At 46.7% G+C, this 26,503-nt stretch overlaps 1 protein-coding gene across 1 annotated transcript in view; it reads left to right on the top strand.

The window, feature by feature from the left end:
* The window catches only part of NAV1 (neuron navigator 1), a 226,190-nt gene that overhangs the window by 40,550 nt on the left and 159,137 nt on the right, over positions 1 to 26,503 (top strand). The window contains exon 3 of the mRNA XM_036753792.1: positions 4,972 to 5,739. Within this exon, the coding sequence (XP_036609687.1) occupies positions 5,007 to 5,739 (733 nt within the window). The 5' untranslated portion in view covers positions 4,972 to 5,006. The remainder of the gene's footprint in view (positions 1 to 4,971; positions 5,740 to 26,503) is intronic.

Below are 26,503 nucleotides of genomic sequence, written 5' to 3' on the forward strand. Positions count from 1 at the left end.
GGTTCACAAAAATGAGATAAAATTTACATTTATATGGCCTTACCTCATAATAGCCCTATGAGGTATCATCATCCTCATTTTATACAGATGAGGAAAATAAGAATGTCTTTGACTCCTTCCTCCCCTTCTTTTCAACAGTCAGTCCCCAAGAGCTGCCCCTTCCCGGCCGGATCAGCAGCACTTCCCCATCCCTCTCTGATCCTCTTTCCTCCTCCTTGTCGGGTTGCTTTCCCTACTTTTTATGTGTGGGGCCAAATAGGAAAATATGAGTAACGTCCAGGCAATGCACAGTTTTCTTTTTCCTTGTTGGCCCTCCCCCTCCCCCCATTTTTGTGGTTAATACTTGGGATAGTATTCAAGATGATGAGCAAATATTCAGTGTCTTGTTCATGTGTGAAAACACTACCTTAGAGAGAGACAAGTTCCCACCTGGAACCTGGTCTCTTGGTCTGGCCTTCTCTAGGGTCAGACTTTAAGATGTCCCAGGCATCTGCTAAGCCCATAACTTGACATTCTTTATCTGGAAATCTTGTTTCTTCCTAGCCCCCCACACCCATGGAGCATGATGAAACAGTGGGAGAGACAGATGGACCTGAGTCAGAGGAGTCAGAGGACCTGAGTTCAAATCCCAATTTTGCATCTGGTTCTCCTATCATAGCACCCTTTAGTCTCCGTTGACAAATCCACATCCAGATCACATGCTGTAATTATAGATGTCCCACAGCGTTCTGTCCTGGGCCTTCTTCTCCTCTCTCTCTGTAGTACTTCACTTGGTGATCTCATCAGCTCTCATGGATGTAATTACCATCTACGTACTAACAATTCTCAAATCTACCCACCCCGCACCAATCTCTCTTGCTGACCTCTAAACTCCCATCTCCAACTGTTGGATGTACAGCAGACATTTTTGACTCAACATGCCCAAAACTAAATTCACTAACTTTTCCCCTAAACCCTCTTGACCTCCTATCTTCCCTCTTACTGTAGAGGGCAACACCATCTTCTCGGTCCCTCAGACTCGAAACCTAGCTGTCATTACCAACACCTCACTATCTCTCACCCCTCGTATCCAATCCATTGCCAAGGTCTGTTCATTTAACCTTTTCAGTGTTTTTCAAAAATTCCCCCCTTCTCTTCTCTGACTTTGCCACTCCCTGGTGCACGGCGCAGGCCCTCATCACCTATGGCAGTAGGCTCTTGGCAGCTAGGTGGTGCATTGGATAGAGTGACAGACCTCGGGTCAGAAAGACTCCTCTTCCTGAGTTCAAATCCAGCTTCAGACACTTAGTAGCTGTGTGACCCTGGTCAAGTCACTTAACCCTGTGTGCCTCAGTTTCCTCATCCATAAAATGAAATGGAAATAGCAAACCACTACAGTATCTCTGCCAAGAAAACCCCAAATGGAGTCACCAAGAGACAACAGAATTGCCGGTGGGTTGGCCTGCCTCAAGTTTCTCCCCACTCCAATCCATCCTTCATTCAGCCTCCAAAGTGATTTTCCTAAAGGGCAGGTCTAACTGTGTCAATAAACTCTAGTGGCTCCCTATGGCCTCCAGGATCAAATGCAGAATCCTCTATTTGATGTTTCGTAACCTAGCCCCCTTCTACCTTTCCAGTCTTCTTATATCTTACTCTCCACCACATAATCTTCAACCCAGGGACACTGGCTTCCTTGCTATTGCATAAACAAGATACTCCATCTCTTGGCTCTGGAAATGTTCTCTGACTATCCCCCATGCCTAGAATGCTCTCCCTCTTTGTCTCTGCTTGCTGATTTCCTTTAAGTCCCAACTAAAATCTCATATTCTACAGGAAGCCTTTCCCAGCCCCTCTTAATTCTAGCACCTTCCCTCTTCACTTTTGTCCTATTCATCCTGTACATAGATACCTTGTCTGTGCCTATCCATTTGCTTGATGTCTCCCCCTTTTGATTGTGAGCTCTTTGAGGGCAGAGACTGTCTTTTGCCTGTTTTTGTATCCTTAGCACGCCGCAGGTGCTTAATAAATGTTTATTAACAGACAGACAGGCTATAGCTTTGGGCAAGTGACTGTCTCTGAGCTTCAGTTTGCTCATCTGTAAAACATGGGTGCTGAAAACAACCTCTGAGGTCCCTTCCAGCTCCAGATCTTTGTGCCTGTGAGCCATGAGCTTGGCACTCTACCCTATGCTGCCTTAACACATGACAAACACAGAACTAAACTAGGCCCTTCCTCCTTGAGCTCATCTCTTGCCAAATCCCAGCCAACCCCTTTTCTATTCTACTCCCTCAGTTACAGCCTCATTGTCTGCTTCCAAGGTCTTTTGTCCAATCTGCCCTCTCTAGGCTCAGTCTATTGTCTGTTGTGTTTTAACATGGAAGGTGGAACAAGCTACCACCTCCTTCTGCCTGCCATATCCCATAGCTCTTCTCTATTGCATTGCAACTGGAGACTATTTTCTCCAAGAAGTCTTCCTGATTTATTACTTGCTTTTTCTCCAAGCTATCAGTAACCTCTAACTCACCCTTGCCCCTCCCCTCTATGCTTCTGGCAGGTCCAAAAGCCATTCTTACAAAATAATCTTCTAACTGAATACTTAAGTTTCTGATAAAAAACATTAGAGTTCTGTTGCTTGGCCCCAGAAGGCACAATAGGAGAGAATTACAGAGACAGATTTCAGCTATATGTAAATAAAACCTTCCTAGCCCTTATATAAACAGGGAACAGCCTTCCTTGACTAAGAGTGAGCTCCCCATCACTAGAGAGATGTTCAAGTAGAGGCTCAAAGGTGTTGAGAGAATTCCTTTTCAGGTACATATGGGGCGAGATAACAACTGAAGTCTTTTAACTTTGTGATTCTGTAATATTGTAGCTCAGATGATACAGAGAATTCCATATTTAGAACCAGAAAGGGCTTTAGAGGTCATCTGGGTCCCTCATCTTATAGATGGATAAACTGAGACCCAGAAAGGTTAAGTGATTTTCTCAGACTTTGGGATCTTAGAGAACAGAGTCTGAGGACCCAGAGCATAGTGCAGTGCCTGGCACATAGTAGGCACATAATAAATGTTTACTGAATGACTAACAAGAAAAGAACAGACTTTACAACCACTGTTGGCAAAGCAATGAATCATCTTTTACCACCTCTACCTCTCAAACCCCAATTCTCTCTCCTGGTATTCACTCATCTCAGAGCCATGAGTAGGAGGAGGGGAATTGAGATCGAATCTCTTGGTGTGTTTCTTTAAATTCTGCCCTGCCTCCCTCTTGGACAGAGGGTACCTACTTGCTGGCCTCTTGGTCCTCTTCATCTCATCTTGCACCACCTTTTCACACAGCCCCCCAGAGTCCAGACCAGCTCACATCTGTGATCTGAACACAAGATAGGCACAAGGTCCTTGTTTTTCCTCACCTTATAAGAATAGCTTACATCCCTTACAATAACCCTGTGAGATCAGCAGGGCAAGTATGATGATTTCCATTTTACAGATCAAGAAACTGAGACCTCAGAAAGTCAGATGAATTACTGAGGATCACCCAAGAGGCATCCAGAGCTTGATTAAAACTGAGAACTTTTGGCTCCAAAATCAGTGCTCTGTTGGTTGCTGCTTCCCTGAAGATCCCCTAGATCTTAACACACATCCCTTCTCAATCGAATTTCCTTGCCTGGGCATTGGCTTCTCCACCATCCACCTGTTCTCACTTCCCATTGCTACCCAATTCAGTTCCTTGAGGTTAAGGAAGGAAGGGCACTGTACTGAACTGCACCTGGGCTCTGTCTCCCTGCCAGCCTTCTCCCCTTCCCTGTGGATGTGACTTTCCAGACAAGACACACCCAGTAAGAAAGCTTAGGTGTAGCGGTTAGCCTGGGAATGAGAAAGTGAGGACACAGGGTAACAATTCCTAGAACTGACCCAAACCCCCTTCTGGCTTTTAGAGGAATCCTCTGCAGGGGTCTGGAGGGAGGGAGGCTTAACAGTTGGGGAAAAGCATCCTCCTGGTTATAAACCCCCTTCTCTCACCCTATTGCCCCTGGAGTCTCCCCAACCTACCAGAACCCAGATCCCATTTTCCACCTCCCGCTCCTTGCCCCCTAGCCGCCCTCCCCCAATCTCCCTGCCTCCTGCAGACAGACTCAGCCAAAATACGGGGCTGGGGGAGGCTGAGTCCCCTGCAGCTCCAGGACATAGCCTCTGCTGGCCTTCCAGTGCCCGCTTCTGTCTCTCGGCTGCTGAACGGTGAGAAAAAATGTTCCGATCCCTTATCGACCACCTCCCCGCTCCTACCCCGCCCCTCGGGCTCCTAGCTCACAGACACCTCCCCCTCCCCGGGCCAGAAATAGATTTCTCTCTTGCTAGCTTGCTCGCTCGCCCTCTCGCGCTCACTCTTACCTCCCTCCCTTTTTTTTTTTTTTTTTAAATCCCCTCCCCTCTTCCTCAGCTCCGAGCCCTGAGCATCTCTCCCCGCGGCAGCAGAAGCGAGCAGAGGGAGGGCGCTGGCCCCGGGTGTGAGGGAGCCAGGGGCTGACAGCGCACAGAGTAGCAGCAGCTGGGAGAGCCAGCCTCGGTGGCGGCCAGGCTTGAAAAGCCCAGTCCTCGCCGTGCGCCTGCCTGCTGCAGCAGCGAATTCCAAGTGGCTGGAGGGTTGGGCATCTCTTCCATCCATCTTTTTATTTATTTTTATTTTTGTTTCTCCCCACTCCACCCCTTTCTCTTCCCCACCCTTTCTCGCTTTCTCCCGCCTTCTTTTCTTCTATCTCTTCTTTTCCCCCGTTCTTTCTTTCCTCCTTTTCCTTCCTTCTCCTCCTCCTCTTCCACGTTCCCTTTTGCTCGCCTCCGTTCCTCCTTTCCTTTTTCTTCTTTCCTTTCCTCCTCCTCTCGCCTCTCCTTGGCGCCCCTTGGTTCTCTCTCTCCCTCCTCTCTCTTCTCCCCTCTTTCTCTTCTTATTCCTCCTCCTTCTATTCTTCCTCCTCTTCTCCCTCCGTGATTCCAGACGCCCGAATCTTCAATGCGTTCCTGGCGGGCAGGATGCTGGGCACCTCCCTCAAGAGCCTGCAACCCGATGTGGAACTGAGCGGCGGCGAGGGCTCCGAAGAACTCAGGGGCTTCGGCAAAAAGGCAGGCGAGGGCAAAAGCATGATGCCCAAGCGGGCCAAGCCTCCCGGCAGCGGGGTGGCCAAGGCCAGCGCCGGAGAGCTGAAGGTCTTCAAGTCTGGCAGCGTGGACAGCCGGCCTCCGCCGCCGCCGGCTTCCAACCTCCGCAAGCAGAAGTCCCTCACCAACCTCTCTTTCCTGACGGACTCAGAGAAGAAGATGCAGCTCTATGAGCCCCAGTGGAGCGACGACATGGCCAAGACGCCTAAGGGCTTCGGCAAGGGGGGGCCCAAGGGCCGGGAGGCGCCCCTCATGTCCAAGACGCTCTCCAAATCAGAACATTCACTATTTCAGGCCAAGATGACCTCTGGTGGGGTAGCCAAGCCCCCGTTGGCTCCGCTGGCCCCGGGCCTGGGCAAGCCAAGCCGAATCCCCCGGGGTCCCTATGCTGAAGTGAAGCCCCTCAGCAAGGCCCCTGAGGCGGGTGTCAGCGATGACAGCAAGTCCGATGATGAGCTTCTGTCCAGCAAAGCCAAGGGGCAGAAGGGGGCACCACCACCACCCGCTGGCAAGGGCCAGGAGGAGCGAGCCTTCCTCAAGGTAGATCCCGAGCTTGTAGTGACTGTGCTGGGAGACCTGGAGCAGCTGCTTTTCAGCCAAATGTTGGGTGAGTGCCTTGTCTCCCCCCTCTCTCAAGCCCTACTGCCTTACTGTTCCTTGTGCTGAGTTGGGGAGTTGTATCTCGAAGTTTTGGGGAATGAGGGAGGCAGCAGTCCCCTACGTTCCCCAGGGATAGTCCAGGGTAGGTCTGGCTGTGGTACCCCATCAGGGGTGGGCATGGGGGAGCTGCTCCCCACATTCAGTGCTAAGGCCACTGTGCCAGATCTGCAATGTTGACATGACACCCCTCCCCATATGTAGAATGGGACTGGAGCCTGACCCAGAGATGCTCCCGCTTCCCTAAGAAGTGAGATTTGGGGGTTAGAGGAAGAGAACAGTGAGAAGCCTAAGGGAAAGAGGAGTCTGGAGAGGTGAGACAGGGAGTGGCTGTGTTTTGGAAGGGGTGGGGGAGATTCTCCACTTCCTCCTGCAGGCATCTAGTGTAAGCTAGGGTGATTTCCAAGGCACTGGGAGTTGGGCTCCGACTCCAAGTGATAAGCTCTGCTGATGTGGACTTAATTCTCCTCCTCCCATCCCTAGCCCCATTTTCTTTAAGGCTGGTGAAGGGGCTGAGATTTTCAATGGACCTTTCTCCTCCTTTGCCAAGGAGTTTGGCCTTTAAAGAAAACAAGGAAGCAGGCTCGAAGGAGGGAGTGTGGACACAGCCCCTGATGGCTTAGAACAATGCTTTCTTTGGCAAAGGAAGAAGAGAGATAGGCTCTATTGTTCTCAGAGCCCAAAGAGTCAATTTTAAAAAACCTAAAGCACTTTGCTTGGGGGGAGAGGGGAGCCAATTCCTGCGGAATGAGAGTGAGGGATGGAACTTGGGGGTCAGGTGAGTATGGCAAAGCACCCCATATAGAGGAAGGGTGAGTGAGGCCTGGGCATGAGAGAGGATGCTGCACTAGAAGGAGCAGCAAGGCAGATTCTTGGAGGTCAGCTCTTACTTCATTGCAGAGACTTATATGGGTACTGGGTGCCGATTTCCCCAGGGTGGAGGACTGGGGGGAAGAGAGGGGGTGTGCCCACACTCCTGCGTAAAGGGGAAGGACTAAGCATGGGCTGCTATCTGAGTGACAGGGATGCAGCAGGAATAGGGAGGGGATTCTGGCTGGAGAAGGGGGGGATTTGGATTTACCCCACCCCCTTGCAGATCCATAAGGTAATCCATTTGACCTCTCAGTCAGGGAATCACCTGCCTAGAGACAAGGGGCATGAATTCCATGACTTCCAGGTATCTCCTCATGGGACTTTTGAACAAGAAGAGGGTGCCTAAGAATAAGGGAAGGAGATTATTAGAGATGGACAAGAGCCACCCTGTTCCTCTTAGTGACCTTTCCACCTGCTGCTCACAACGCTCACGTTAGGGAAAGACAAGGACTGATTGGATAATGGCCTGAGTCCTAATTCAGAAAAGGCACTGGGCAGGGGTATCTGCAGAACACTGGCAAGGGGGAGTGGTTTCCTGCCCTTTTAGGTGTGGTATTGGCACATCTGCAGGTGCCAAGAGAAAGTAAGGGATGAAGCTATAGCAGGCATCGCTGAGAACTAGTAGATGATTGGTGAGATGAACTAGCCCTTCCCCACCCGCCCCTTATTACTGGCTAATGTGATGACTCAACATATCTGGCCTCAAATCTGTATTCTCCCCCCCCCAAAAAAAATTGGCCAGGAGGACGGGTCTCCAGGATATCCCCCATCTCCCACTGCCAGAACTGAAGCCCATTCAATTTCTATGATGAGGTAAGGCAACTGGCAATACCACTCAAAAATGGATTGAGCTTAGGAAGGTGCCTAGAAATAAGAGGAGGAGAAGGAGGAGATTCACACTTGCACATCTGTATAGCACTTTTAGGTTATCAGATCACTTCTAAATACATCATTTCGTGTATTTCTCACAGTAGCCCTGTGAGGTACCCAGGGAAGGAATATATTCTTTGTTCTCCTATTTCAAAACTGAGAGCTAGGGGTTAAGTGATGCCCAAGATCACCCAGCAGAGCCAGGAGAGCCCAGATCTGCCTCCTGCTCTGGCATTCTTTCCAGACCAGATTTTGGAAGGCATGAGAAGGGAACCTACAAAGACAAAGGTGATTGGGGGAGGGAAGCTTAGATTTTGCCCAAGCAACAGTCACCTCCCCCTGCATTCCCCAGGGCAGGGTGGGGGGGAGGTGCTGAATTTGTTCAGAGGGCAGTGCCCCTCCCCAGGAGCAGAACTCTGGCTCATCCTAACTTTGTCCTAGGCTCAGCATAGGTGTGCAACCATTTACTCAAAGTCGATGCTGACTTTCCTATTTGTTAGTACCCACTTGCCCCCAAATTACTTTGAATATATTTTATGTTTCTTTACCTGTGTACATGTTGTTTTCTCCCTTATAAGCTCCTTCAGCTTAGAAAGTATATCATTCTTGTCTTTGCATGGACAGCACCTAGCACATAGTAAAGAATGAATGAATGAGTAAATGAATTAATAAATGAATGAGTGAAAAGGAGAAAAGTGGTCATTTATTGTTCTCAGTCAGAATAAGGGAATATTCTGTTAGCAAGCTAAGGAGTAACTGCAGGGTAATGCCAGGCTCTGAAGCTAAGATAGAGGAAGGAGTTTCCTGGTATGGGAAGCCAGTGTCCCCTAAGTAATGCTTCACATCCTCCATTGTAGAAGGAGGAAGAGGAAAAGGAGAGACTGCAGAGTACATTTAGGGGTCAGCCTGTATCCCATGAAGGTACTGTAAGTGTCTAAGATAGAAGCCCTACTGAAGAGCCTATTGAGGCTAGGGTGAGAAGTTTGGGGTCCAGAGCCCAGCACTTATGAAGTTGGTTATTATTTCTCTCATCCTAAAAAACCAAGGTTGAGTTCTCAGGCCAAGAACCTGACAGCTGCCAAGTAATAAGGTCTGGACTGGGTTACTAGGACAGCAGGCACCAAATGAGAGGCTTTCTGGAATGAAAGGGAAAAGTGGGGCTGAAATCTGATCACTCTCTTCCCAGGAATCAGCTGGGGCCCAGATGCGTAAAGGATTGCTCCCTCAGTCACCTTGAAATCAGCCAAATTGTTAGCACTCCAGCACTGGGAAAAATCCTGGGAAATTTGAAGTTGGGAAATGGAGTGAGGGAACACAGAAACTACCCCACCCCAACAGGATTTTGGATTCTTGAGATTTCATGGGGCAGTTCGGTTTCAGGGAAGAGATGGGAACATTGAGGCCTGGTCTAAGACAAGGCCAAAGACAAAATCCCCCATACCAGCATACTGCGTGACCTAGCTTAGTTATCTGCAAATTAGGAAAAGTCCCTCTCCTCTCCCCACCCCTTTCTCTCCTCTTCCCCTCCTCTCTTTCTTCCCCCCTCCCCCCCTACCTCTCTCTCTCCCTCATAAGGTGGAAACAAAGGCCTGAAAAATACCCCAAATTCTCTGGAAATGAAAATGGAAGACATATATTGACTATTAATAAATGATGGTTAAATATTAATGATGTTGACAGTGTGACTCATAATGTTTTTCCTACCTTAATGTTTAGGGCCAAAGCAAGTTCAATTCCTTATGCCTCACTAAACATTGCACCTCCAGGCAAACTCAGCAAATGGGAAAGCTGAGGGTGACTCAAGTTCAGAGTGTGGACATCCAGGAACTCGGGCATCCAGACCCATTCCCTCGCAAAAAGGACCTTATGGGCTTAGGGTTGCCATGGCAATATCTTTGTGGTCAGGAGCCCAGGTCAAAACCCAGTGAACAAGGATGGCCATGTCTCTCTAGGTTTGAAGATCATTTTCTAAGCTCTTTGAAAAGCCATTTTCATTTTGCATACCAAGGAAAATTTGCTTTGAGATGTCCTGTACTGAGGAAAGGAAAAAGAACTTCAGAAAGGTTAATTTTTGCTTTTCTAAGCTTGAAAACAGGGATTAGTTTTTTATTTGTTTTTTAATCGGTGTGGGTTTTTTTTTGTGGAGAGAGGGGTTGTTTTGTCTTTCTTTGTTATCTCCAGTGCTTACCGAAGTAGCTGGCACATAGTAGGTGCTTATTGATGACTTTTATCCAATCAACAATATGGCCTAGTGGATAGAGAGTTGGCCTCAGATTCTGGATACCATGGGCTCAAGTACTGGTTCAAATGCACATAGTATGTGAATCTGAGCAAGTCATTTACCACCTCAAGTCTCCTGACTTGTGACTTGCCCAAAGACACACAAGTAGCAAAGTCAGGATTAGATCCCAGCCCTTCCTAATTCCAAATACAGCATTCTTTCCACTGGGCCACTCTGCCTTGCCTCTCAGCCCTAGGAAGAAAAGGAGTAATTTGTACAACCTGATTTGGCAGATGTTGACCCTCAGACCCAGGAGTCCTAGATGAATTTAATTCTACCTCCATTATTCTTGTAAGTGAGGCCACCTTTGATTTGTCTGGTGGGTTAGAGTACTACGTGGAGCCTTAGAGAGGAATTGGTGAAACTAACTCTGTCCCTAGACTTGTTGTGTGACCTTGAACAAATCTCTGTTTCTCTGGGACCCACTAGCTAATGGATGAGGTGTAGAGATATACGCTAGTAGCATAGTAATGACGACTTACATTATGACAGCCCTTTAAGGTTTACAAAGCATGATGTACTTATAAGCTATTCAAAGGAATCATTTTTAAAAGGAAATTGATGTTATTTAGGCTCCTACCTTGGGGTTAATGCTGAGGGATATGTTTCTCACGATTCTTTTATTAGCTGTCTATAGCTTATGTCCTCTCCAGAGCCCTGCATTCATATAGCTCAGGATGACAGTGGGCAGGATGTCCTTTATCTGATTCATCCCTTTGGTCAACATCATGCCTAGAGAAGCTAAAGGGAGAGATTGGCCTACTTCCAGGCTAGTCTAGTCCTTTACTCCTGCTATGGTTTATATATTATTCAGAGAGAAATTCATAAGACCATAGGATTTAGAATTGGAAAGGAAACAGGCCCAGAGAGGTTAAGTAACCTGCCCATGATCACACAGGTAATAAGTAGCAGAACGTAGATTAGATAGATTCTAAATCCGGGATTCCTTCCACCATACCATGAGTATCTGAGCATTGAACTTTGCATGTATATGTATATGGTAGGTATTCAATGACCATTTTTTGAATGAATGAATAAACTGGCCATCAGACTGTCCCTTCTCCTAGGAGAAGGTAGAGGTGAGAGGCAGAAGCACATAAACTTCTGTGCTTCACAAAGTTTTGTGTGGATGAGAGAACGGTGTTGAAGAAAGTTGTAAGGAGGAAGAGAGTAGGGAGAGGTAGAGCATTTCCTCTGCAGTGTAAACGGGCCCTGGGAAATGCCCTTCATGAGTCCTTGATATTATAGCACCAGCCCAATTTTTAAACTCTGGGTTCTAAAATTGGGCAAAAGAGGTGATCGAATTGAGTTGCTAGCCATTATACCCAGGGCCCACCTGACCCCTTATTCTGGGTTAAGGCTGTGGTTACCAGTCTAGAAGGGATTGTCCTCCATCCTCACTGGTGCTTCATCCCTGAGTAGGGAAGGGCAACAGGGACAGAATTGCCCCCCCATATTTGCTATTTTGGGCCCTAGCAGCATGGATCTGGGCTCCATGCCAGCCTGGCATTCAAAGAAAACAGAGACCTCCTGCAGTAAATCCCCCCACCACAACCACTCCTTTCCAGCTCACATGGAAATGCTCGGGTGCCAGATACTTCTATTTCTTTCCCAATGCCTCAAACAGAAATTGACCCTCCCACATACACACCCATTCTACCTGCCTCAGGATAGAATGATTTCTTGAGGTGGGAAGGAGTTAAAGGAATAGAATCTGACTGAAAATAGCCTAAATCTTTTCTAATCTGGGCATGGTTCTGAGGGTCGGGGCTGCTGCTCTGACCAGCCTCCCTGATTCCTCTACCACTGCAGCATACTGCAGTTCTTTCCTAGCTGTGACTGAGGAGGGAGAGGCATTTACTTACACACACACACACACACACACACACACACACACACACACACACACACACGCCTCCTTCTTGTCCTTGGAATTTCCTAGAATCATATTCTCCCTGGCCATCTCCTGTACAAAAATCCTGCCCCACCCCCAGTCCCATCATCCCCAACAACTGACTCCCCATTCCATTGGAGGACAGCTTTAATTGTTAGAAAGTTCTTCCTTATATTGTGTTAAAATCTGTTTCATTGCAATTCCCACCCACCAGTTCTAGTTCTGCTCCCTCAAGCCACAGAAAACACAGATGACATTCCTTAAAACATATCAAGAGAACTATTATGAGCAGGAAGGGACTTTTTAGAGATGACCTAGTCTAGCCTCTTCCCACCCCCACCCTCCATTTTATAGATATGCTAACTGAGAGTCAGAAAGATTAGCTGATTTGCCAAATGTCACATAGGTAGTAGGTAGCAGGTTTGGGATCGGAACCCATGCCCTCTCTTTTCCCTGAACGCCAGCACCTGTCTCATCAGGACCCCATTATTTCTCTCTTTGTATTTTCCTTTGGAAAGAAGCCCATCAGTTGCCCACTTGCAGATCTTGATCTGTCACTGAAGAACCTAGCAACAGCCCTGGAAGAAGTAATAACAACTCCTAATTCCTAGTAACTCTGATAAAAAAAAATTAAAGTCATCCACCTTCTGGACTTCTGTCTGTCCCAGCCTGTCCTCAGAGTGGCTCATCTCCCACCAACATACAGAGCAATGCAATGCCTGCCAGGGACACTCAGCCCAGCCACAAGTGAGCCTCCTCCCCACCTTCCTCCCAGGCCTGTCCCTGTGGCTCCAGATCATGAATGAGCTCAAGAGAGAGAGGGACTGAGGGAGGGAAAGAGCAAGGGAAGGGGAAATAGATGCCACATGTTTCTCATTTGCTCTGGCTGACCTCCCCCCACCACCACTACCAACACCCTGTTTGGATTACCCAGGCGTGTTTGATGTCCTGAGCCTATAGGCTTCCCTCTCCTGCACAGGAAGGACCAGGGGGCCAGGGACAGGCCTTGTGGGCTGGCTAAGGTTGAAGCCCCCAGCTGGAGTATGAGGCTGACCCTAGAAACTGGAGCCAGCCCCTCCCCCATCTCCCCAGTGCAGCTGCTTCTGGGGCTGGGGCTTCTTGCCAAAAGGGAGAAGACCAGGGACCCCTAAGTTCTCTTTTAGCTCATTCATCCAAGCAGGACCTGGACTTCACTGTGGAGCAGCAGGAATGGAGGTTCATGCTGGGAAAATGCCTAAAGCGATGTTTGTATCTCCCTACTGGGGGCCTAGTTTCTACCAACATAGATGAGTCAGGGGCAGGGCTATATGCTAAGGATGTGGCTGCTGCAGTTATAGAAATGATCTCTATGTACCAATGGGCTGTGAGGGGTGTGGGAAGAAAGAAGTGTTTAAGTTGGCTAAACAGAACGAAGAAGCAACATTAGTCCTGAAGCTGGAGACTAAAATGTGCCTAGGTGGCTTCTTTGAAAGCAATTTCAAGGGAGCTCGGGGCGGGGCGCAGGCAGCATGATGCAAAGGAACAAGCCCTGACTCTGAATTCAGAGGACCTGAGTTCAAATTCTAGTATGACCTTAGGCAAGTCATTGACCTCATTGGGCCTCAGTTTCTTCACCTGTAAAATAAGAGAGTTGGACTATGATACCATGGCCATCTAGTCCAACCCCTTCATTTTCCAAGAGAGGAAACTGAGGCTCGAAAGGTGAGATAACTTGCCCAGGATGAGCATCCTAGTCTTTTGGGAGGGTGGGGAATATAGGTAGAATACTGTAGGAAATTGTGGGTAGAACCAATGGGAGAGGGAAGGGAAGAGAGAGTGTTCAGGCTCTGGAACACCTATGTGGACTGCCATCCTACACTCTGGCCTATTCTGCTGTGGGCTCAGCCCTGGCTCTAGTGAGCCCCAGGCCTCTGGGGCTAGGCCCACTGGCGTACAGCTAGTTTGATATCCAGCTTTTCCTCCAGCCAAACCTCAAGGAAGCTGCCAGGGGATGCCAGCAACTCCAGCTTAGTCCCTGTCACCCTGTCAATGATACATTTCAGGGCCACTGGAGTTGCAGGGTTCTTGGCAGCATTTTCTGATGGTTACGAGGGAGGGGAAGAGGGAGGTAGCCAGGCATCCCTCACTTCTCCTACTGTTCTAGCATCCAAAGAGCCAGAGGTGGTAGGGTGGCGTGGACAACAGCGGTACTTCCTTAGATGGCACCACCATAGAATGACAGTCTAGCCAAAGCATCTGGGCATTGCTGTAAGAGCCAAGCATCGCCATGGGTCTGGGTCATCTGTGGCCAGGGCAAGGTAAAGAGGTATGGGAATGTCATGGAAGTATCCTAGGTAGATTACGCAAGGAATTAGCCATGTGACAGGTGGAGGTAGCTGAAAGGTGAGTCCCGGAAGGCAAGTGTGGTTCTGTAGTATGTACACAAAGGCCGTATCTGACCGCTTTGATGGGTATGAGCTCATGTGCATCTTGCACATATGCATGGTTTGCATGCCTGTGGTTTGCATGTATGTGTCTGGGTCCCTTTGTGCTGGACTACATGTGTTTGTGTTTATGAGGACGGGGCAGGATAGATTTAAGAATCTGATATAATGGTAGCTCAAATAAGCTATGAAATAGTAACAGCGTTTTTATAAAGCTTTGTGGTTTTCAAAGCACATTACATCTATCGCCTCTTTTGATGTTCATAACAGCCCTATGAAGTAAGTGGTTCAAGAGTTACTGACCCCATTTTAAAGATGAGGAAATTAAGGCTCAGAAAGCTAAAATGGCCACATGCACAAAACTAGTAAGTGACAGAGCTGGGATGGGCTAAGTTCCCCAACGCTGAGGCCCACACGGATTTTCTGGAGATTCTGTCTGCTATGGTCCCATCCCTAGATATTTATCGGTTATTACCCAGGTCCCTAGGTTGTTGGCCTCCTTTGCCCTCTGAGGAAGTCCAGCCTGAAAAGCAGCATCATGGAATAAAGAAAGAAATTTGGGCTAAGAATCAGAAGCCACTCTCACTTGACAGATACGGAAATAGGCGAATGAAGTGATTTGATCCAGACTAGCCCTCTGCCTTGATCACATTCTGTCTTGTATCATTCAAGAATTAAATTCAGTAAATATTATTACACACTTATTATGAGCAGGGCAAGGTGCTAGGCCCTGGGAATATAAAGCCAAAAATGAAATAGCCCTTGCCCTCAGGGAGCTTACCATCTAGTAAGGTGATAGCACACATGTACAAGTAACGATGATACATTTAAATGCGTGATAACCAATCAACAAGCATTCAGTAAGCTCTTTCTATGTGCCAGTCACCATGCTAAGCAACGGATATGCAAAGAAAGCCTTGCCCTCAAGGAGCATACATTCTGATGGGGAAGATCATGTATACGTAATGTACACAGAATCCAGTAAATAAGTAAATGCATGCAAAACACATACAGCATTGTTGTTGTCGTTCAGTCGCATCTGACAATTGGTGACCCCATTGGGGGTTTTCCTGGCAAAGATGTTGGAGTGGTTTGTCATTTCCTTCTCCAGCTCATTTTACAGATGAGGAAACTGAGGCAAACAAGGTGAAGTGACTTGCCTGGGGTCACACAGCTAGTAAGTGTCTGAGGCTGGATTTGAACTCAGGAAGATAAGTCTTCCTGACTCCAAGCCAGGCACTCTATCCGCTGAACCACCCAACTTTTCCTACATACAACACCAAGGGAGTGCCAGACTCTGAGGAAAAAGTTGTTGCAAACAGGTAGTTTCGTGGAGGAAGTGGCTCATAAATTGGGCTTCAAAGAATGATGAAGAAGGGAGGAAAGGGGCATTCCAGTGATTGGGGATGGCGTGAACAAAAGCATAAAAGCAAAGACCAGGGCTAAGAAAAATGTTAGTCTTGTTTATATGGAACATCAAGTGGATCGGGAAGAACATTAAGGTAATAACAGGTAGCACTTTAAGTTTGCCAAGTACTTTGCACATATTAATTATCCCACTGGATTCTCACAACAACCCTGAGAGATATTATTATCCCCATTTTACAGACGAGGAAACTGAGGCACCGAGAGGTCAAGTGACTTGCCCAGGGTCACAAAGTAAGTGTCTGAGACAGGATCTAACTCAGATCTTCTCCCCTCTTAATCCAGTGCTCTAGCTAATGCACCACGTAAGATTAATAATGTTGGATTGTTAACTCTAAGAGGGTTGAAACCGAGGCTTTTTTCCCTATTTGTAACCCCGACACCTGGCCTAGAAGCACCTGGTTTTGTTCATGTAATTGATTTGAGATTGGGATTGAAACTAACCCAGAGGCACAATTGTCTGTAGCATCTCTGAGGCCAGAGGGAAAAGTTATATGAGCAGGCCATGTATCTGGAAGGGACTGCCCAAAAAGAGGGGCACTGATGCTTGCTATTGATTCGACAATTAATGAAGTGGGGGGGGGGTGGGGAAGGTCCCTCAGAAATGTTTCCTGAGATGATCAAAATGAAAGCCCTTGCCAGTCCCAGGTGACAGTAGTGCAAATGGCAGCGTGCTTGGCACCATACAGAGATAACTACCCAGGCCTCATCACTTCTCCTATAGCTCTTGCTGTCCATGAAAGACACACAGGCACAGGCAACGGGGGGACAGACCTAGAGAAAACAGGAGAGAAACATTCAACTGAGATGTGGGTGAATGGAAAAGAACTTAGTTCCCTTGAGGATCCAAAGGTCTAAGCAGACCCAGGGCCAAAGGCCTGGGAGAGTAGCCATGGACACCCATCTAAATCAGAAGCTGCTGCCTCTGGTCGGACCAATCTAGGAAGGATTGGTGTGAGGGACAGTGGCATAGCAGATTAAGCAGCAGAGCTGGAATCAGGAACCCCAGGCTTAAATTCTGGCTCTACCTTTTTTTTTCTTAGCTCTGTGACCTTCTCTGTCACTTCTTCACTATAAGTTCCTATCTATAAAAGAGAAAGTTGAAGGTAGAAAACTAGGTGATCCAGTGGTTAAGAACAATCGACTTGGAGTCACAAAGATCTGAGTTCAAATCTTAGCTCGGACATGTATTAGCTGTGTGATCCTGGGAAAATCGCTTAACCTTTCTTTCTTCTTTTTCATGTGTTATTTATTTATTTTTAACATTCTTTTCTTTTTAAATTGAGTTCCAGATTCTCTCCCTCCCACCCACCCCCTGAGAAGACAAACAATAGTATATCACTTAACATTTCTCAGCCTCAATTTCTTCATCTGTTAAAATTGGGATAATACTACCTCTCTTCCAAGGCTGTTGTAAGGATCAAATAATGATTGTAAACTTCCAAGCTCTAAATAAATGTGAGCTATTATTAAACAGTCACTAAAGGACCCTTCAGGCTTGGATTTGGAGCAGTCTTTAACGTAAGCAAGAAAAATGTTTTGGCATCTGGCAGAGGGGAAGGGGGAGGGCATTGTGCAGGCATTTGGCTCTGGTCAAGGCAAGGCTAAGAAGCAGGTGTGGGTGGAGCAGACTAACAGGGTATGGACCAGGCTCTCTCATGGGAAACAAAGGGAGAAAGAGTGTGGCAGGAGGAAATGAGAGCGTCCAGGATACCCTCGGTGCCTAGAACCAGCCCTTTGATATTCTCTGGGGCTGCTTTTGTTGCCATGAGGGCTGAGTGTTACCATAGGACCCCAATGGTCTCATGGGACCTAAGTATTGTACTGAGACTATAGACTCAGACTAGTTGAATTGAAAGGGCCCTTGAGATCATCTAATTCAAACCCAGAATTTTACAGATAAGAAAACTAAGGCCCACAGATAACTTACTAGCTGTGGGACTCTGAGCAAGTCACTTAATCCTGTTTGCCTCAGTTTCTTCATCTGTAAAATGAGCTGAAGAAGGAAATGGCAAACCACTCCAGTACCTTTGCCAAGAAAACCCCAAATGGGGTCACGAAGAGTCTGAAATGAGTGAACAACAACAACAAAACCCAGAAAGAGGACTTTGACTTGGTCAAAGCCTCCTGCCGAGCAACAGCCCTAAGAACTGAACCCAGGCGTCCTGAATGTCCAAGGTTCTTTCCACTACATCCTACTGCCTCTGGGTGTTAACATGGGGTACTGCTGCTCATGGGAGTCTTCCCTTTTTCCAGCATGAGCCTGTGATCCCTTTATACCAATCATGTCAGGGAAAAACGACAGCAACCTTGTATTTGTGTATAGTTTGTGCTTTGTATAAACTTACGGGATCATAGGTCTAGAGCTGGAAGTGACTATAGAAGCCTCTTGGTCTCCTCCTGTAGACTATAAGCCCATTGAGAGTAAGGACTGTTTCATTTTTGTCTTTGCGTACTCAGTGCCTACCACAATGCCTGGAATATAACAGGTGCTTAATAAATGCCTGTTGTTGAATGTTTGATTGTTCATGCAGTGTCTATTTATAAGCACTCAAGTTTGGCATCGCAGGAAGCTATACCAAGGGGGGGCATCCAGGAGCCTGTCTAGATCCTGGGTGCTGGTACCAACACGTTTGCTGTTTTTGTTCAGTCATGTCCAATTCTCTGTGACCCCATGGACTTTTGACTGTGGGGTTTTCTTGCCAAAGACATTGGAATGGTTTGACATTTCCTTCTCCAGTTTTACAGATGAGGAACTGAGGCAAATAGCTTAGACTTGACCCCTACTCTAGAGGCCCTCAACTTATCCTCTTAGTAAAAGGGGGGCCAGACCATCCCCATTCCAGTACACCTTATGGTAGGACCTACATTGGTTTTTCAAACTCTCCATCAGTTCCTCTGCCTTCTATTGTGCTCTTCCCACCCTCAACTTTAGCCAGTTACCTTCTAGGGTGGGGCTCACCAGGCTGAGGAATGATAAGAGGCCTGTTGTATCTGGCAGCTGGGAAACCATCTGGGTACAAGGAAAGGACCAATAAATCCTGGCTCCTTCCCTCCTCTCTCACAGTGGAACAGGTGGGCAAGCTCTGTCCTAGAAAGGGCATTGCCTAGCAGTCTAGAGGCCTGGGAAGATGGAGCTTCTGCCTCCTTCATCAAAGCCAGGATCAGAGGTAATTTGCCATAGTAGATCAGGGGCCCAGCCTGTGAGGGAAGAGCCAAGCACAAGGCATGAGGCTGGCTGGCCCTGTGCAAGAAATGGATTGTGTCTCATCTCCTCAAAGAGGGATTTCAAAGTCAGGGAAAAGTCACTTAACCACTCAGTGCCCTAATCAACCTACAGGGAAAAGCGTGGTTTCCTACTGCAGTCACCTCTTCTACACCTCCAAGGACAAGTCTAGACCTAATTAGGCCATGGCCTTGAGTTTCAAAGGTCATTAATGTTGCCACTGTTGACTGTCACCTCCCTGACCTGATCACCAACTGTGTGGGGGATCTTGGGCTGGAAAAGAGAATGAAGTAGGAAAGAGGCGTTAACCATTCGACGAGGCTTTGCTAAGCACCTAATATCAATCAATAAACACTAATTAAGCACCACTAGGTACCAGGCACTGTGCTAAATGCTGGGGATACAAAAAGAGGCAAAAGACAGTTCCTGCCCTTGAGGAGCTTACAATCCAAAGTCAGGGAAAAATCCATGCTGGATAGTGTGCTAGATGTTGGAGAATACAAGGACAAAGGAAATAGTGCCTACCCTTTGGAAACTTTCAATCTCTTGGGGAAAACAACACATACACATATAAGAAAATATGGACTGGACCTGTGATTTCATTGGTTTAGGAATTCCGGGTGAAGAAACTCCCTCTACCATTACACATCAGCACCTTTGCAAGTTACGGTCTTAGAGAGCCTCCTGAGAGATTAAGTGATTTGTCCATCAAGCCTGGAAAGGTGGGTCGGCCCCAGATTGTGAAGGGCTTAAATGCCAAGCAGAGGAGTTTGGGTTTTATCTTAGAGGTAATAAGGACCCCCTGCAAATTTTCAAACAGGTGAAGAACATGGTCAGACCATTGCTTTAAAAATGTCACTTTGGCAGCAGGGAGACCAATTAAGAGCTTATTGCAGTGTTCCAGCCAGGAGGTGATGAGGACCTGGGAGGCCAGAGTGTTGAAGGGAATGTCATGTCTATTGAAGCTGCATCCTACTATAATGGCAGGAATTGAGATAGAGAGACTGTGAGCCAGGAAACTGAATTCCTAGAATGAGAATGACCTGAGGACCATAGGTATCTGCTGGGAAGAGAAACTGAATGGAGAAAACCTCATAGTAGAAGAGTTTGCTCGGGAATTGAAATAGAGGAAGAATCTGGAAATGGGAAGTTAGAAGTATGCTTACTGCTCCTCCTGGGCTAGTGTGTCATGACCGGAGAAAAGGGGCATCTGCCAGAGTTCTTGAAGGCACATTGGAAGGGCAGACAGAGCTGGAGATCCCTTAGGGAAGGGACTGTGTGTTTCCCCCGCACACTGAGAAATCCTTAAAGGAAGTTACCAGTGTGAGAGGCAGGTAGATGCCAACTTCTTTCCCTCTAGAGTAAGTCTGAGGATGGAAATTCAAACCCTGTTTTCAGGGAAGTCCAATCTTTTTAGCCTGGTCCTCAGTTTCCCTTCAGCCTGCTCTCTTCAGTAAAATCCTTCCCCCATTAAGTTACTCTGCCTTCCAATCCTTATCATCCATTCTAGAAATCTCTGCAGCACTGTACTCCACCATGCTGTTGGGAGCCCATCCCAACCTCCACCATAAGAGGATGGTCTCAATATCCCCTTCAGGACCATTGGGTCTGGCTAGAAATATTCTAGAAATTTTTCTTCAGGTGTTTGGCACCTTCAACTTCATTCCTCAGAATAGTCTGTGTCATAGACTCAAAGACAAAATAAGCCAATATGCATGCTGTTTTGCATATGATTTGCATACCATCATGCTGATCAAAATCTCCATATTTTTATATGTTCCTTCCTTTCTTTGCCAAAGTTCTTAGCCCTTAGTTTCTTCCCCCTTCCCCCCCTGCTTCTTAATCCCTGTTGTGTCTAGTTGAGTTGGCCCAGGTCAGAAAAAAACTCTCAATTGGGGTCCTCTTCAGTGTTCCCCACCTCTCTCCTAGCTGTCTCTTGGTTGTCCCCATTTGGCTCTTTCTGTTTCTTGCAGTTTTCCGTGGAGCAGCAGCAGATTTTGCCTCAGTACACCCTGTTCTCCTCCAACTCCCCGTACTCTTCGTCATGCCTCCAACACTGTTAATGTCTAGAGCTCATTAGTATAGGTCCAGATGCTGGCTTTAGCAATCAGAAGCCTGCTCTGAGGACACCAGGAGGCAGGAAGGGGCCCAAACAGCCCCCAGTGCCAGAATGGAGCATCTGCAAAATCGTCTTTTAAAAAACTTGTCCCCACCTCCTTCCTGTAGTGGAGAAGGATGCAAAAGCTGTGGTCCTGGATTGGGGAAGCCGATGAGTCTTTTTCTCTGCCAGCTTGGGTGCTGGGCTTAGGTACATGGTCTGAAGTCTTCTTACCTTCTTTAGGCCTTAAGTTTCCTTTTCTGTTAAATAAGGCTAGTAAACCAGAAAGTCTTTAAGCTCCTGTCCACCTCTAAGAGTCTGGTTCACCACAGACATACCATCGCAGCCGCTGTGCTGTGAAGCATGTTCCATATATTACCTCATTTGAGATCCCTGTAAGGTAAATACCACAGGTATTATCCCCATTTTAGAGATGAAGAAACTGAGAATCACAGAGGTTGAGACTTGCCCATTTATATAGCTAGTGGATGTCAGAAGGGAAATTTGAACTCAGGTCTTGCTGATGCTGGGTCAGGAGCTCTTCCTACTGCAGAATAGTTTCCAGGAAGGAGAGGGCAAAATAGTTCCATACTGGTGCTAAGGACCCCAGCTCTATTTCTGGATCTCTGCCAGGCTGTGGAAAGATCCCTTATGAGGCAGGGCACTAGTCACCTCTGTCCCGCCACCCTATTTCCCCCGCGTCCCCAGCAGATTGGCAAGAGTTCATTTACAGTGAAATTGGGTTTTGTCAACCTCGTGATCAATTCTCAATTATCCATCAGGGCAATGGCTTATCTTTATAATCCAAAAGATATTTCTATGAAGTTAGGAGATGTGATCTATGATTAGAATGAAGGGTTGGAGAGAAATGAGGAGTTATAGAGTCAATGTGATATTGTGGATTGGAATTCAGACAACTGCGAATCTTCTTGGGTTCAAATCAACATTTGGGTTCAACCTATCAAATGATCAAATGTGCAATTCCAAAAGGAAGGAAGCATAGCAAAACAATCAATCATGTAAAAGTGACCTGAGCATTTTAATGAACCATAAGTTCAATAGGAGTCAACGGTATGACATGGCAGCCCCTCAAAATGAATTTAATTTAGGTCATGTTAATAGCTGCAGCTTCTCTGAAGACCAGAGTCACAGTACAGCTGCTGATCTGCATTGGTAGAGGGAGTTTCTTCACAGGGTATTCCCTATACCAATGATTCCAGTTCTAGATCCCCCTCCAAAAAATGTCTAGAATAAGGAGGGAGTGGGTAGGGTAGTGATAGTTTTCACTGTTTCCTGTCTTTGTCAAACACCTCTGGAGTATTGCTCTGGGTACTGCATTTCAGAAAGAACTTTGATGATAGTAGAGAAGATCTTGAAGGTCTGAGTCTAGAATGTTGAAGGACCTTGAGCTGATGACCATCTGAGAACAGGTGCAGGAACTGAAGGAAGTTAGCCTGGAGAACAGAAAATTTGGAAAGGGTACGATCGATTGCTTCTTCAAGTATTCTAAGGGCAATCATGTGGCACATAGGAATTCTTCTGGGCTCCAAAGAGAAAAACTAGGAGCAACTGGTAAAAAGGACAAGAAGGCAGATTTAGGCTCCATGTAAGGAAAAAATCTTTTTTCCAATGAAAACTACCCAAAAATGGAGTGAGCCAACTCAAAAGGGAACTGGTTCTCTATTACAGGGAGTCTTTGAGATGAGGTTAGATGGCCCCCTAGTCAAGAATACTGTGGAAAGGATTTCTATTTAGGTACATACAGTTTGGACTAGAAAAACTGATTCAACCGCCAGATTGTGTGACTTGGAATTCCAGCCTCACCTTTTTTCAAGCTGAGTGGCGCTGGGCAAACCTCCACCTCTCTGGGCCTCAATTCTCTCATCTATGAAATGGGAATAATGAGAATCGTATTTGCCTACCTCACCGGGGAATCATAAAGGTAAAGTGCTACGAGGATCTGAGCCCATGGAACGTACAGGGCGGGACGCTGAGCCTGGGCTATGGGACTCTGAGGAGCTCACTATTTTCTACAATAGACTACATTTGTAGTCTCCCAGTGGCATGCTCTGAAGAGACTTGGCAGTACGGTGTAGATTCCAAAGCAAAGGATGTGACTCAAGACACCCAAATTCTATAGCAGCATTTCCTGTACCCTGTCTTCTTGTGTGACCTTTGATAAACCCCTTCCTCTCCCTGGGTCTCAGGCTCTTCTGTTATAAAATGAGGGTACTGCACAAGAGGGTCTCTAAGGTCCCTATCAGCCTTTAATGGGCACCTACTCTCGGAGACCTTAAAGCATGGACTTAGAAGCTGAAGCGCTAACTCTCAGACCCATTTTGTCTGATTAGCTCAAGGGCTTCTTAATGTAGTGGACAAATGATTATGCTAACTTATGGGGGAGGAAGGAATGATGTTATGGAGACGTGTGCCTTCCTAGAAATCTAGCCATTTTTCATTACGTGGCTGGGGACTCTCTGTCAATTATCTGTAGAGACTGGTTTTTGTTCCCAGGCCAGGTTCCCTACCACCCATTCCTAGCCCCTGACTCCCTCACATTCCCTGCCTGGATAAAACAGCCTCATAGATTTAATGCTGGAAAAGACCTTAGTAATCTAGATCTAATCCAGGAGTTCTTAACCTGGAATCCACGAATTTGGATTTTTAAAAATATTTTGATAACTATTTCAGTACAACCAATGTCCTTTGTAATCCTGTGTACTTTATTTTATGCATTTAAAAATATTTTTTTTCTGAGAAGAGGTCCAAAATGCAAAAATGGATCCATGATACAAAAGAGGATAAGAACCCCTAATCTAGTCCAACCCTTTCACTTGACAGATGAGCTCACTGAGGCACAGAGAGTAAGTGGCCAAACAGGGATTCACATCTATGCCTTCTGACTTTAAATTGAGGGTTGTCACTTTACCACATGATTAGAAATGTGAATTGGTGTAAGGGAAGGGGAAGGGTATGTTTTTATTGGTTTCCCTTTGTGCTCGCACCTATCCACCCTCCAAGCATTGAGCCCTTCCTTATAACAAGGTGTAATACAAATACAGTTAAGCAAAACCATGTGACTCAGCAGTCAGATCTGACAGTGTATATACCGCGTAGGAATGTCTATCTGGCTCCTAAAGTCTGGTAGAAAGAGAAGGTGAGATAGAATTTCATTCTGAATAATCAACGTCAGCATGAAGCAACTGGAGGTGTAGCTGTCAAGTCAAGAAACATTTGACAATCCCTACCCTCAAGGAGATTACATTCTAATGGGAGGAAGACAGCTGGGAGGAGGGGAATGAGATGAAGTTACCCCAAACGCGCCTGCTGTAGAAGAAGTCCTGGAGAGTCAGGAGTGTAACCTGGAGAGGAATGAAGACATGGCTAGCCTGAGCCTCTTTAAAATAGAAGTTCTGGAAGAACCAGCCAATCAGAGGGAGGGGATGGAGCATACTTCCAGTGTGTGAAGTCCAGGAGTAGCATGAGCTTCCAGGTTGAAGAGGTTTCTGGGGCATGTTCTCCACATCCATTGAGGAGAAACCAAGAAGAAATTGTTTCATCAAGAAGGACCAAAAAGGACATCCTGATTTGAAAGCCAGAAATGGGAGTGAAGAGGGTTCATGTCATCTCTTTTCCCGACCACCTTAAAAATGATCAGTCACTAAGATAGCAGGAAAATCCACAGTACGGCCTGTGCTCTTGGCACGGCCTGTGATAAGCCTCAGAATAGAAGGGGCTTCCTTCCTTTTGGGGCAGGGGACTGACCTCCTTACCTTCACCATGCCCTCTTGGCCTGAGGTTTCGAGGATTGGAGGCTTCGAGGAGTCTGTGATAAATTGATAGTACATTACTAAATCTGGGCTCTGTTTCAAAGCCAGCAAGCAGCCACCCCTGGGCATGTCACTTCTTAGGATTTCTCTGAATAATATAAAATGGAGCCAGGAACAAGAGGAGCCTTTAGTCCCTCCTCCAAGGAGAGGAAGCCCAGCTTCTGATCCATGGGAGCCTTGGCCACCATCCTCCTCCTAAGCGTGAGATGGCTGTCTTCCAGGTCCTTGGGGCACACTCACAGAATCAGAATTGTAAGAGGTAGAAGAGGCTTTCAAGATCGACAGATGCATGCCTCTCATTGTTCAGGTGAGAAAATTGGGACTCAGAGGTGAGATGGCATTACTCACTGTCAAACAGTGAGTTTAATAGCATATTTGTGATTTGATCCCACCATACCAAACTGCCCCCACCCCTTGGCTATGTGGGACTGTTGACCCAGCATTGTCCCAGCTTCCGACAACCCCACATGGCATTTGATCCATGCCAACCACCAACGTAGGACAACCATTTTGAGACTCGCTTTCCTCATCTAGTATGCTGGATTAATCATTTCTGCCCTGGCTATATTATAGCTAGCACATAATGCTTTAAGGTTTGCAGAGGGATTCATAGATATCTCATTTTATCCTCACAACCCTGAGAGTTAGGTACCATTAATATCCCCATTTTACAGGTGAGGAAACTGAGGCAGACTGAGGTTAAATGATCTGCCCAGACTCACACCGCTAATCAGTATCTGAGGCCAGATTTGAATTCAGGTGTTCCTGACTCCAGGTCCAGCAGTCTATCCACTACAGCGCCTAACTGCCTCAAATCACTGAATTATTGTGAAGATTGAAGGACATGATGTTTTGGAAGTCCTTTGTAGCTCAGACCCCTAGAATCAGTTCCTTCCCTGAATGGACCAGTGGATTCTTTCCCCTTATCCCAGAACTTCCTTCTTATCATCATAAGAGTATAAAAGTGGCATGGTGGATTGAACGCTGGACTTGGAATCAGGCAAATCTGAGTTTGAATCCTGCCTCAGACACGTACTAGCTGTGTGACCCTAGACAAGTCACTTAACCTCTCCCAGGCTCCGTTTCCCCATCTATAAAAATAGAGATACTTATGGCCTTTGCCACACAGGATTATTGCAAGGATCAATGTGATAGCATAATTAAGCACTTTATAAATCTTAAATGCTATGTAAGTCCAGGTAGCAGACCCAACTAAAGCTATATATTTTGCCCATGATCCTGGCCCCAACCCCCCCAAAAATATTCACTGCTACTATATCTGAGTGCCCACCATTCTTTGCCCTCTAACAAACATACTTCAAGCCACAAAAGTACTTTTCCTATGTCATGAAATCAGTCAAATTAAGTGCCTACTATGTGCCCAGCGCATGATGGTTGCTGGAGATACAAAGACAAAAATTAAATGGTCCCTGCCCAAAAGAAGCTTACAATTCTGTTGGAAAGAGCACTTTGAATTAAAGGGTCTGGATCCACACTGACTGGATGACCTAAAGGTGTCCTAATCCATCTTAAGTAGTTACAATATCCCTAACCTAAGACCTCACCATAATTTTCCCTAGAGCCATAGAGCATCCAGCTGTGAGCTCTGCTCTAAAGAGAAAATGTGTTTCTGTTTTCAGTTCATTGTTCATATTATAAGCCCAGGCTCCCTCTTATCAAGTCAGGAAACATTCAAATCTATGGTGGGATTATGGCGCTCCCAACCATCCAAAGGAAGTAACCACTATGTTCCTCCCTCAGGGGGGAACTTCTAGGATCACTCTAGATCCTAGG

This window comes from Trichosurus vulpecula, chromosome 4, assembly GCF_011100635.1.
Source record: "Trichosurus vulpecula isolate mTriVul1 chromosome 4, mTriVul1.pri, whole genome shotgun sequence".
NCBI lineage: Eukaryota > Metazoa > Chordata > Mammalia > Diprotodontia > Phalangeridae > Trichosurus > Trichosurus vulpecula.